This window comes from Mangifera indica, chromosome 16 (assembly GCF_011075055.1).
Source record: "Mangifera indica cultivar Alphonso chromosome 16, CATAS_Mindica_2.1, whole genome shotgun sequence".
NCBI lineage: Eukaryota > Viridiplantae > Streptophyta > Magnoliopsida > Sapindales > Anacardiaceae > Mangifera > Mangifera indica.
The window spans coordinates 13,045,402-13,059,546 of NC_058152.1; the positions used below are offsets into that span (position 1 = coordinate 13,045,402).

General features: G+C 32.1%; 1 protein-coding gene and 1 pseudogene across 1 annotated transcript; both read right to left on the bottom strand.

The window, feature by feature from the left end:
• Positions 1 to 1,789: 1,789 nt before the first annotated feature.
• LOC123199019 (L-ascorbate oxidase-like) lies at positions 1,790 to 6,026 on the bottom strand. Its single transcript, XM_044613817.1, has 5 exons — positions 5,718 to 6,026; positions 5,541 to 5,633; positions 3,795 to 4,001; positions 3,516 to 3,707; positions 1,790 to 2,728 (listed from the first exon to the last, which is right to left on the bottom strand). Exons 1-5 carry the CDS (start codon positions 6,015 to 6,017, stop codon positions 1,790 to 1,792), a joined length of 1,731 nt encoding a protein of 576 aa, XP_044469752.1. The 5' UTR covers positions 6,018 to 6,026.
• Positions 6,027 to 12,682: 6,656 nt separating this feature from the next.
• LOC123198706 lies at positions 12,683 to 13,518 on the bottom strand (annotated as a pseudogene).
• Positions 13,519 to 14,145: the final 627 nt, after the last annotated feature.

Sequence of the window (14,145 nt, forward strand, 5' to 3'; positions counted from 1 at the left end):
GCATTTCCATCATTTCATAATTTTTAAGCTTATGTATTCAATTTTTTTTTTTATTTTGGCTACACACACACTCCGTTGTTATTATTATTATGATCTTTATATGAATATCTTTTGTACGCTTCCGAGCATTATGTTTCAAGAAGGGAACTGTCATAATTTTTATGCATTTATAAATGATGTTTTATTCAAAGATTTTATAATATTTATTTATGATTTTGAATGTCTTTAAAAGTTAAACATGCTCAATTTGTCAATATAGTGACATCTTCCTCTGGAAGACATTACTTCTGGAGGGGGTGTTACAAACTAATTTAAGATCAACAAACTAAAGTTTGAACTTAGTTAAAAAATAATTTTATTTTGGATCCAATCCAAACCAACTTCAACTTAAATATTTAAATCAGTTTCAATTTGACTTATCTTATGAAAATAGACAAAATCTTTGACTATAATTTGATTTATTTTATATCCAAACTAAGTTCAAACAACTCAAATTTGGATCCTAGTTCCCAACTCTAGTTATGTCACACTAATTTTTATTTGTATATTTGAATGGTAAATTGTCCATATGTATTATTAATTCATGATCTATTTAGTACTGTCGGAATGATAACATTACCTTGTTTATATCAAAATAGGCTCCAAAAATGTGCTTGTTGAGCACATGCACTTGCATAAACATATTTTTTAGGTTTATTCCCACCTGAGGTTTGGTGTATTCCTAAACTCTTACCCACAAAGTTTCAAAAACCTAAATTCTCATCTATCATCCAACTTTTGTCAAAAAATTTTGGTCAAATGTAAAGATAAATCATCATTTTAATAGTAATATTAAAAAATATATAAATTTCTCTTATTGTCCCCCATATTTTAGAAATTAACAATTTCAACCCTACTTAAATTTTTTCAGTTTTGAAAAATGACTTTCCCCCCTGAGACTGAGGGTTTTCTTTTTTTTTCCTCTCCAACCACCATTTCCGCTTCTAGCAACCTTCGTTTTCCACTCTAACCCTTAGCCAACTTTCTCTCTCTAACAACAAAATAAGAGACATTGATGAAATTGACGATGAGGTGTCGACAAAGTTTATTAGTTTCTTGAACCAAATGAACGAACCTCACTTATCAATTCTCAAGACATACATTATCTATGACAGTGATGAAATACATAAAGGAAATCTTTATACTAAATAAAAGCGTAAACATTAGTAGATGATATATATATCAAAAGCCAAGCTTTCACATATAGGTCTACCAACAAAAAGGCAAAAATAAATCAACGCGTAAATAATTTTTTCTTATTTTATATATTATTTCTTATTTTTTTCTTTTTCTTTCTAATTTCTTTAGCTAATATTTGTTATGACTTTTGAGCCAATTGTCCCTTCACCGAAAAAAAAAACAAAAGCATCTTTATTTTTGAAGACTTTTTAAACACAACCTTCACGTTAAAGTTTAGATTGAAATCTTTAAATTTCTCTCAGTGACGGAACCTTTTATTCAATTATCATGGACCCTTTGATTGTGCAAATTCGAAATTGATTTTTGTTGACAAATTACAATTTAGAACACCAGTTACAGTCAATTAAGCAACTTCAATGTCACATGTTTTGACTCCTCATCCTTTGCTAATATTGTAATGGCCAAAACTTATTCCCACCCAAGGTTTGTTCAATTTGCAAACTCTCACCTACAAGGTTTCCAAAACCTAAATACTCACCCGCGAAGCTTGGATGGTAATAAATTTTACACAAACTATAAAAAAAGAAATAAAGAATTTTTGTTATACTGATTAATGTCTCACACAACCCATAATAGAAGAAGGCAACCTTCCAAGCCTGTCAATTCCTTCTGCAAACACAACGCCCATTCCCATGTAAAAATGGGACTCAATATGGCAATGAAAAGCCCAGGCTCCAGGATTATCCGCCTGGAATCTCAAAGCAGTCCATCCATATTTATGAACCGGCACTGTATTTTTCATAATTGGGTTCACCAAATTGTACTTCTTTGGATCATTGTACATGTCAAATTTTCCTTCTCCATAGCCAAGTACCCAAAAATCATGCCCATGAAAATGCCAAGGATGTGTCTCACTATTGTTCTCAGTCATTGTATTTGCATTCTGAAGAATAATATCCACTGTTGAATTGAATTGTAGCCTGTAGATGCCGCTGCTAGTGGTTGCATTTTTATTCGCGGAAACATTGTAAATGTTATAGTTTTTATAATCGTATCCGACAGGAGGCGGAGTTTGATCGAATGCGTGGTGTAAATTGTTCTTGAGAGCGATGAGGTAAGGTGTGTGAGGGAGGTTGAGTGATATATTGTTGACGGACCAGCGATACTGGCCATTCACGGTGTTCTGTGTGTTGAGAAATACTATCGTTCTGTATGCAGTTAGGGGCGGTGGGATGAGGAAGCCCTGGCGGGCTTTGATGGCTTGACTTTGGTTATACCGGGGTGCAATGTCACTCCAGAGGGGACCTGGGGTTAGAATTGTGGGAGGTTGTCTACTGGGATGGTTTGGATAGTAATTGATAATGGCTAAGCCTGGAGGAGTTGTGGCATTTCTGCTCACAACATTGGTTGTAGCCCAGTAATTTCTTGAGGGGCTTTGGTCAGTTTTTATAAGGACTGAATACGTCTCTCCTGAGTATATGAACAAGTTTTGGACCACAAATGGCTCCACATAATGCCCATCTGCTTCAACAACAGTCATATTGTGGGCCTGCAGAAGAAAATTATAGGGTCAGGAACATGAATGGACTAAGCCCAGAAATAGATAAATAGGTTTTATTCCGCCACTGTCCTAATTACAGGACCAGGATGACCCGGCCGAAGGCCTGGTTTATGTTTTTTCCAATCTAACTCGTTGGATCGACAAAATAAATAAAGTTTGTGGTCTGATGATGCTGTCTGTACCTAACAAATGTTGAGACATGATATTGGTAGTTATATTTTTGAAATTAGTACACATAATTTTATCATTTATAAAAAAAAAAAGTTTGCAAGAAGCATGTTGACATCAACCTATTGTCAACACGCCCTTGCATCGTTGCAAAATCAGTGGTTAAACTATACACCAATGCAATTTACCCAGTTGGATTGCAGTCCAATGATTATGGCCTGCTTACTTGGTTTGGACTGGTTATTAGGTCTCTATCAAACTAATCGATTGATCAAATCTAATTTTTTATAATCATAATTTCAAAATTAGGTGAAATTATCACATGATTTAAATGTTTGAGTTATCTAATACCATATTAATCTAATTATCGAACTTTAGTTGAACTAATTCGACCAATCATTATAATCCAATTTTTATAATCATAATTCTAAAATTAAGTGAAGTTATCACTTGACTTAAAGTCTTAGTTATTGGATATCCCGACGAAACTAGTTATCGGATACCAATCGAATTAGTCTGATTGACCAATTCAATTCGGTTTTTTTCATAACCCTAATTCCAAAATTAGGTGAAGTTATAGCTTACGCTATTCGAATATTGTAATTACCTCTATCTGGAAGCTGAGGGCTGAAAGGGTAGTCAAGCTAGAGATCCTCAAACGGTAAGTTTTTCCAGGGACAACTGTTAAGGCAAAGCGAGAGCATTCAGGATTTGTAGCGTTACAAAGACTGGCAACTTCTGTGCTCGAGCCGGTCAAAAGAGAGCAGTTGTATCTTCCTCTTCCATTCAGCAGAAGCGACTGAAACATAAAACAGGATAAAAAAGTAAGAATATGGAACGTAAATCTTCATCTTCATGGAGAAGTTAAGCGGCCTCTGCCAAGTACCTGAGGCTCCCCAACCCACTGGAATGGAATGGCGGACAGGCCAGTCGCTTGTTCGTTAGTGCTTTTGTGGTACCAGTCATTCAGGATGATGGTTTTATCGAAATCGTAGGTAAATGGCTCAGGTTCTACTGAAGATACACGAATGGATCCATAGAGACCGGCTTCTCTTTGCATCCCATAATGAGCATGGTACAAATATGTTCCAGGCTGCAGCAGTAAACAGAAATAAATGTTACATCATCATGTTGATTTGTGATTTGAAAATAATTTTCAGGAAACAAATGTTAGATTATCATGTTGATTTGTGATTTGAAAACACTGGGTTGTATTTTTGAACCGAAAGCCACTCTATATCAGAGCCAGGTTTAAATCTTGGGCCGTGTGGGCTATGGGCGCACCACGCTTCTGCCATGGTGATAGTTATTTTTTGTGTCTTTGGATAGAGTGAAGTACTTTTTTTCATCCGTGGTGAATCCGCAAGTTTGCATCCCTGAATTTCTAAACTACAAACACCTTCTGAAAATCCAACTCCCCTAAAAAAAGATAAATACAAATGGTAGAATGATATTATTGTCATTTTCCTTTCTAAAAACTTAAAAATAATAAAAATTATCGATGTTGATCATTGACTCATACAAAAAAATATGTAATTTTATGAAGACTGTGTTAAACAGGTTGGATCTGATAAGATTACACATTTTTTAGTAAAATTTTAACCTATTTCTAAGTGTGATTTGTTGGCCTGATAAGATTGCATTGCGAAAGATGTGATTAAACCAGATTACACAATTTTGGTTGCTTAATCTTGCTAAGTTGTGACGAAAATAGCTTGAAAAAATAGGATAATTTCCAAAAAGCAAAATGGTTGGGGAGTTACACAAGCTCTCAAACTTTTTATCGTTTAGTCAGAATTATTTTCTGCTCACGAGATTAAAAATTGGGTAAATTTTGTAGTTTATTTAAGAATTCCTACAAGCCTTGGTTAGGAAAACGTCTTTCTCATAAAACCGAGTGACAAAAAATTCAAAGCACAAGAAAAAGGACTATTTGTAGTCACTTGGTGTTAAGTTCGACTTTTTGTCCGGATAAAGAAAATTGATATATTTGACATATTGACTTCTTAATTTTTTTTTGTTTAAAAACTTAAAATAGTCATTACAATTTCGAAAAGTAAAATTAAAAAATAAACTAAAACTCACTTAAAACTAGCTGTTACTAACACTGATTAATCGAAAATTATCTTTTTTTTTGTGTATTTAAAAACCTGTGTCTTTTTATATTTGTACTTCTAAATTATATATTTTTCTAATTAATATCAGTAATGCAAAGTTAAGATTTTAAATTTCAATCTCGAATGAGTCAACACTTCATCATAATTGTAAGGAAATCCTGCCATATAAAACATTAAAGGGCTTGAGGTAGTTCTAGCTTGAATTTAATTTATAATACTTGGCTCAAGTTTGAGTTAGTATATAGTGTTATTAAAAGGTTGTTGACAGGGTAAACAATGTCATTGGATGTTATCGAAATTGTAAATATTTTTATCAACATAATAAACAATATAAACCTGATGAACAAAAGAGTTGATGTCGATCTAAACTGTTAGACTGAAGGTCTAGCTTTAGATTAACTCATTTGAGTAGAGTTATGAATTTGAGCTGAACCAATTTGGAAAAGGGTAAAAAAAAAAAAAAAAAACGTTCACAGATTTTGTGTAACAAATAAGCAGTAAAGCTCACTACTTACCCTATCAACAACAAATTCGTAAGTGAAGGTTTGTCCGGGAAGAATTGGACATTGAGTGACTCCTTCTGTGCCATCAAACCAGGGCGTTCCAATCTGAAACAAATTAACCATTTTTCTGCAGCCAAAAATCAGTCTCAAAACACACTAAATTCACAAACTTTTTACTCTTTACTTTACCTGACGAATTCCATGCCAATGGACTGCAACATTCTCGGTCAACAAACTGTTCTTCAGCTCAACAATGATGGTGTCATTTTGCTCAGCCACTATGGTTCGCCCTGGAGTTCTTCCATTAATGGTGATCACCAATTTCCTGAAGCAATCTGGAGATTTGAATTCATACTTCACTTCCCATTTGTATCTCTGGATTCTGGCCTCGGCAACAGGAATATTTATGCAGAAAATAATGATCAAAACACACAAAAGAAACAAGTTTAACGTCTGTTTTGTGAATCCGGAAGCCACAAAAAGGTCCATAGCTGTAGCTCTCAAATCCTGGAAAAAATAGAGCTGAGTTGTGATGAGTGTAGCTTTGTAATCAGCTCCTATATATATATATGTATTATATACAGATATTTCTCCCGTAATTTAAGGGAGAAAAAAAGGGTTAAATAATGGGAAATTGAAAATTTTGTCACTTTTTGGTCCTGCATATAGAAATTTACCACATTTTTTATATACTAAACATTACTGCTATTATGTTAGCTTAATATCTACAATACCTACACCAAAATTATCGATCTCATACCAAATGTTGCTACTTCCAAATACTCATGAATGACAGTCTCAACATATCAAAATTGCATAGCAAAACATGTTTAATCACCACATCAAATAACTATATCATATTAGCATTATATCCAATCTTTATTTTTTATTTCTCTAAAGTATATAAATTATCAACCATAGATATTCAATTCATCACATACCATCACTATGAATCCTACAAAGTATTTTGACTCAAAACATCACCAATAACTATTCCATCCACACCTAAATATATATGTGTTTGATTTAACTAATCAAAACATAATCTCTAGTCAAATAATTGAATTGCCACATTAATTCATCAAGATAACACCTAGAGGAGTCAATGGGTTGGGCGGCTCTACGTGGCCTCCTAGGGGTTGGGCAAGGCTTAAGTTTGACTTTTTAAATAATAATTTTATTTCTAATAATAATAATCAAATTTAATAAATAAGTGAATATTTAAATTTTAAAAAATTAAAGAGTGTGAGCAGATTTACCTTGAGTGGGAATTAGTCTTCGGCTTCTGATAAAACCTAGTGACAAAAAATTCAAAGTACAAGGAAAAGAAGTATTTGTAATTGGTTGCCGTTAACTTTGACTTTTTGTAAGGATAAAGCAGAAAATTGACATATTTGACATTTTGACTTATTAATTTTTTAAATAAAAATCAAAATTAATATAAAAAAGTCATCACAATTTTAAAAACAATAAAATTTAAAAAAAATCTATAACTAACATAAAAATAAGTAAATAAAAGAACTCACTTAAAACTAGTTGTTACTAGCTTTTTTTTATGTATTTAAAAGACCAAAAGACTTTTTCCATCCAAGGTTTGGTGTATTCTCAACTCCCACCTATAAGATTTTAAAAACTTAAACACTTATCATTTTGTAAAACTTCTCTATTATGGTTAAGAGTAAAATCATTATTTAATAAAAAATAAAAATAAAAATAAAAATTTATCTCATTTCCCTATTAATTTAAAAACTAACAATTTTCTTTCACCTAAAATTTGAAAAATTGACATTTCATCCTAGGGCTTTTTCCTCTTCCCTCTCTGGCTACCATCTCTAGCACCGACGACTTCCTCTTCTATCTCTACCATTGACAAACGAAGATGACAAAGTGCGAAGACCAACAAATGATGACAAAGAATGAAAGTGGCGAATCGAAGATGGAGAGATTTGTCTTCATCTTCATCAAATTGGCTTCGGACAATGAGAATTGACTTCATTTTCCATCAATTTGGCTTCAAAAGAAGACAAATTGCATGACAAAAGCTTTTTATGGAGTTGATTAGACAGATGATGGATTTTGGAGAAGTTGATGAAGACGACAAGTTTCGTGTCTTTGTCTGTTTCTTCGATGATGCTCAAATGAATGGTCTTCGTCCTTTTCTTAGGTCATTGAAGATGTCTCCTGAGCAGTCAAAACAAGAAGATGGGTGGGAAGCACCAACTGTTGGCTAAAATGAAGGAGGTGGCTGAAGAAGAGAAAAAAAACCTAGGGTGAAATGTTAACTTTTCAAACTTTGGGTAGGAGAAAATTATTATTTTTTAAAATAAAGAGGGAAATGAGATAAAATTTAGTTTTTTTAATTTTTTATTAAGTAATAGTTTTACCTTTAATTATAGCAAAAAAATGGATGTTTAGATTTTTAAAACCTTCCGGATGGAAGTTTGGAAATACACCAAACCTTGGGTGGAAATAAGTCTTTTGGCCTATTTAAAAACCTGTGTCTTTTTTCATTTCTACTTCTAAATTATGTATCTTCTAATTATCATCAGTAATGCAAAGTTAAGATTTTAAATCTTAATCTCAATGAGTCTAACACTATATCATACCTCTAAGGAATTGCTATCATATAAACTATTAAGGGTAGATTTAATCTAAATCAAGCTTGAGGGAGTTTGAGCTTGGATTTAACCCATAATGTGTGGCTCAAGCTTGAGTTGGTATATAATGCTATTGGAAAGTTGTTAACAATGTAAATAGCGTTGTCGAAAGGGTGAAAATTTTCATCAATAGGATAAACAATATAAATCCGATGGATAAAAGAGCCGATGTTGATTTAAATTGTCAAACCGAAGGTCCAACTCCAGATTAACTCATTTGAGTGGAGCTATAGATTCGAGCCAAACCAACTCGGAAAAGGAGGGTTCGAAAAAAATGGTTCTCAGATTTTATGTAACAATATTTAGTCTGTAAAGCTCATTACTTACCCTGTCAACAACAAATTCATAAGTGAGGGTTTGTCCAGGAAGAATTGAGCATTGAGTGACTCCTTCTGTGCCATAAAGCCAGGGCGTTCCAATCTGAAACAAATCGAGAAACAAATAAATTTACCATTTTTCTTCAGTCAAAAACCAGTCTCAAAACACACTAAATTCACAAAACTTTTAACTCTTTACTTTACCTGACGAATTCCATGCCAATGGATGGCAACATTCTCGGCCAACAAACTGTTCTTCAGCTCAACAATTATGGTGTCATTTTACTCAGCCACTATAGTTGCCCCTGCAGTTCTTCCATTAATGGGGATCACTAGTTTCCTGAAGCAATCTGGAGATTTGAATTCATACTTCACTTCCCATTTGTATCTGCAGATTCTGGCCTCGGAAACAGGAATATGTATGAAGGAAATAATGATCAAAACACACAGAAGAAACAAGTTTAACGTCTGTTTTGTGAATCCTGAAGCAACAACAGCGCCCATGGCTGTAGCTCTCAAACCCTGGAAAAAGAAAATAGCTGAGAGTTGTGATGAGTGTAGCTTTGTAATCAGCTGTATTATATACAGAAATTTCTCTTGTAATTCAAGGGATTAAAAAGGGTTGAATAATTGAATATTATATTTGCCGGGCGGATCAAGAAAATTATATGTAATATTCTTCTAACAAAAGAAATGGAAGCTTTAGAGCAATTATGGCCTCTGGAAAGCCTAAGAAGTACTTCTAATGGCTCAGCGTTAAATTTCTAAATAGCTATAAGAAGGTTTAGATTTGAATTTAATATATCAAAATCAAAATTTTAAATTATTCAATTTAGTAGTCAATGAATTTTGGTATGATTGGTTTAGTTTCGAAAAAAACACTTCCATTCGAACATAATTTTTCGTCCTTGATAAAATAAAAATAAACTATGGCCTGTGGAGATGTGTGAGCATGAGATTGACCGACTAAGATTTTGGAAGTCTGAGCTTTTAAATAATGGTTCAATGAGTTCTAATATGGTGGGATGGCCACCGATAATATTACCAAGGCAAAAGTTTTATTGATATTGTTGAGAGCATGCAAGAAAGAGTAACGTTATCCTTGAGAATAAAATATATCCTTGAAAGCAAAAATGTTATATCAAGGGTACATTCAATTCAGACCAAATCCGAATCAGGGGTGCAAACAAATCTACTCTAGCAAAGTGTGTTTGGTTTAAGTTTGGCTTGATTATATGTATAGTTTGAGCTAGTAAAATTTCAATTCAAGTTTGAGCTTGTGATAAAAATGATTTACTTGAGTTTGACTTCAAAAATTATATTTTAACCTCTTAATTTAAAAAAAAAAACATTAAAATGTTGTAACTTACGTTTTTACCAATAACTCTTTATTGTCAAAGTTAAGAAATAAACTTTTAAGGGTATAGATGCAAGATTTGAAACTTTTAGGAACTTATTGATATTTTATTTGAGTCGAGTTATGAGCTTTCAAGCTTACTAAGCTAGTTTGCATCAAGCTTTAGTATAAAACTCGAGCTTAACTTGGGACAAATCGAGCTGCAAACCCTAGTTAGTAAATACGAGAATAGAAAAAAAAATGGTATCAAAATTATACGAGTATAATGTGGTAAATGATAAAAAATATGTTTATAAAAAAATGGTCATAAAATTCAGATATGAAAAAAATATAGAACGTATATATATGAGTTTAATACGACATATTGTTAATAACACGTTTATAAAAATATGACAATATCAAACATGATTTTGACACTTTTCGTAGAGCTTTGGTTAACAATTCAAATATAAAGTTTCTAATTGACTATTATATCTAATATAACATAATCAATAATCAAAATTTAATTATCATAAAAAATTATCGGAAGAGGTTAGAGATTTGGATGATAAAAAATTGGGTTTTTTTGTTTTATATAGTTATGACATTATGATAATTAATTGAAAATGCAAAGGATATTTTCGTATTTTAAAAAATTCATAAAACCGAAAAACGTAAAAAAGGCAAAAATGCTCGTTTAATACGTTTTGGGTTCAAAAATACAAAATGGCTTGTTTGAAACGCAAATAATTCGCAATTTTACTAACCAGACTGCAAGCTACTAGGCTCATTAATTTATATCCCTAGTCTAAACAAGACTTAACTTAAAATCGATTTGAATCTAAAAAAGTTAACTTAACACTGATGAACTGAGATTTGAACTTGGTTCGAAAATTATTTTTTTTTAATATTCGATTCAAGTCAACTTGAACTCAAATATTTTAATCAACTTGAATTTAACTTATTTTATGAAAATGAACCCAATTTTTAACTACAACTCAACTTATTTAATCCAAGCTAAGTTCAGACAGCTCAGATTTGGGTCTGAATTTTCAACCCTAGTTCATCACTTACTTACAAAATGACGTTGTTTTGCTTATAATTGGGTAAAACGACATCGTTTTATTAATGAATCATGAATTCAAAATACAAATGTGAACTATAAATTCAAATTACAAATTTAAGTCATAAATTCGACCCAAACCAAGTAGAGCCATTTTTTTAACCGTGAGTCAAATAATTTTTTATTCTAACTAAACTCAAGATAAAATGTGTTCGGATTCAATTCAGTTCATTTATACCTTTAAAGGGGCGTTTGGTTTGGGTAATGTTTTATTACCAAAATAAAAAGATTACCTTGAAGATAAATTACTTAGAAAATTATTGGATATAAATGATTACTATGTTTGATAAAATTTGATAGATATAAATAATTATTGTATTTGGTTAAAGGTAATAAAAGATTACTAGTAAATTATTTTACTTAAATGCCCTTGAATATAATTATTTTTAAATATTTTTTATATTATGTGTCATATTAATTAAAAATAAATTTATTTTTATCTCAAAAAATTAATAAATAATAATATAATTATAATAAAATTAAGATTATCTTAGTAATCTTTAAATACCTAAGGTAAAAGTAGTAATCAGGTTACCACTTATATTACCTATTACATCAGTATTGGTAATAAAAGATTACTGTAATATTTTATTACTGACAAACAAAATAAGAGAATAAAAGATAGATTATCAAAGTAATCTTCAATAACTGGAACCAAATGCCCCCTAAGGAATATGTGATTATCATATCAAATGATTATTTTAATATTTATTTAAATTTTAAACCCATTTTTTTAAGCTTCAAGTCAGTTTACTCGGGTCAAACCCTATCCGAGATTTTAAACATTGCTTTTCAAATTATCGTATTTGCCTATTGACTCAATTAAAATATTATAGACTTTTCCATTATATATTCATTGAAAATGCTTTAATCAAGCAACCGCGTAGACCATTTTAATGCTGTCAATTGATCACTTTCATCCTTCGTATATTCCTATTAATTTCTTATAATGCCATTGATTTTTATACAAATTTTCCGTAAAAATCTTTATTTTAATTTTCTTTTAAAATTAAAAAAAAATGACTTACTTTTCTTAATTTTGATTACTAATAATGAATATTAATTTATTTATTTAGGAACTCCAACAAGAAATCATAAATTTGCAGCATCAACTTCAGAAATATGAGAAATAACTGAGGTTAGAAAGCAAGAATTATTAATTAATAATGTTAAAAATATGGGTATAAATAATGATATATCATTATATGATTATGTGAACATCCATTCCTATAATAAAACGTTTGTGCTTTCACCTATATTTATACTAGGATATAATTGGAGTCAAGTTGTTCGAGATTTGGGTTGGACTTGAAATGAGTTGGGTCGATCTCGAAAGCTAACTCAACTCAGTTAGATTTGACTCACATGAACACAAAATTCATGATTCTTACCAAAAGCAAACTCTTAGGAAACAAAACTTTCAACTCTGCATTAACACAAACATGCAAGTTCGAAAAATAAAAAAAGACGGAAAATGGTGCTTATGGACCTGGTTTTGGGAAGTGAGGAATGACTCTAATGGCTTCTTTACGGGCCTTCAATCGTGGGTCTCCCTTCAACCCATTTTCATCTGCAAAAATCTCTTTGCTTTGAGAGGCTTTTGAGCTCTTTCTCCCTCGGGAAAAAACTGTTTCAAGTGCTTCTTCACAAAAGGAAAGAGGAATAGACAGAAACTCAAAGGGAACATCATGGTTAACAGTAAATGGAACATTGACTTCCAGTTCTCTAGTTTTACTCTTTATTAGAAGACATCAAGATGGAATAGCCCCAGGATGAAGCCGTACTGCTGAGCCTGTCTCAAGTGCATTTTCAAGGCATAGTTGTTTACCTCTAGTGTTCTCGACTGTTCCTGGTACCGAGAAACCCATTGTTTCAAATATTGCAGCTCTTGGTACCGTCACACCCTTTCTGACTTTCATGCTGAATAGCCCCCGCGCGTTTAAGTACAGAATTCTCTCTGTTCACTGTTTCAATTTGTTCCTTCAGCATCATGTTTTCCTTGCAAATGAAATATCATATAAGAATATACAAATGAATATGCAACTAAAGCACACAATAAACAACAGCCTCAACGAAAAATCATAGCTTCATCGCAAGTGCTTTCGTCACCACAAAACAGCATCTATGCTAGAGATTCAGGAGTATTTTGTCATTATTATACCGCTGAGATGTCATAGTATTCATGGAATTTTGCCAGTTATAAAGCTAATGGCCAAAATAACTATAAGCACAGTTATTAAGTTGGGTATTCATCTCCAGGGAACCAGCGAAACTGCACGATCAACCCCTAACAGCAAAGAAAAATGGTAGTCATTTAGATTAATTCAGAGACAGATACCAACCTTCTGAAAACTTTGTGCTGCCTCATCAGCGGTACGTGCCACAATGGATTTCTCCTAAATCTCCAGCACTCTTGAGGCATGGGCTTTGGCATCATCCATATTAGTAGCACTCATCATTTCTGTTACAAACAAGTCCACCCATTCTGTACCATCAACTGGAAGCTTGTTTGGCTCTAATGGACTGTCTGAAGCAGCAGCATGTTCAGCCATGGCAATATTACCTGTCAATTATGAAAGAAGACGTAAATCCATTTTTTTTTTCAACTTAAGAGACATCAAGGACCTCAGAAAATCAGATCACAGAAAACACAGGAAAGAAACATCTGTTTGAAAATATGAGCACAGAGATGGCCATGAACTCTAGTAAAGCAACAGTGTGCCTTACTTCGCAGTTTACCATTCTCTTCAGAAAGCCTCTACAAGAAAGAACTCATGAAGACTATACATTTGCAACAAAAACAGTCTATGATACTATCAAAAGCAAAATAATTAGTTGATTCATCAACCCAAACCACATCAAATCACGTATACCACACATTGAGAACCACAAAAGCAAGAAAACCAAGATAAAATTTATTAAACCTTAATATTTCTTTTCCTTAGCTTCTTCACCATCCAATCCAACCATCAACTTCCATCAAATCAACAAATTAGTGCACATATCATAATTAAACACAAAACATGTTAACCTCAACATCAGACAATCATAACAATCCTTACACAAACATACATGAAGTTCTAACAATTAATCCTATTGTAACAATTTCAGTTAATTTATTACACAACCATACATGAATAATTATTATTTCAAAAGAACATGATAATCACTCACAAACTCTCAA

Excerpts from the sequence above, each read along its gene's own strand:
- LOC123199019 (XM_044613817.1), bottom strand. The coding sequence starts at position 6,017 with ATGGACCTTTTTGTGGCTTCCGGATTCACAAAACAGACGTTAAACTTG. Across the intron at positions 4,002-5,540 it reads ACGAATTTGTTGTTGATAGG|CCTGGAACATATTTGTACCA; the intron begins GTAAGTAGTGAG and ends TTACTGCTGCAG. Across the intron at positions 2,729-3,515 it reads CCCTCAGCTTCCAGATAGAG|GCCCACAATATGACTGTTGT; the intron begins GTAATTACAATA and ends TTTCTTCTGCAG.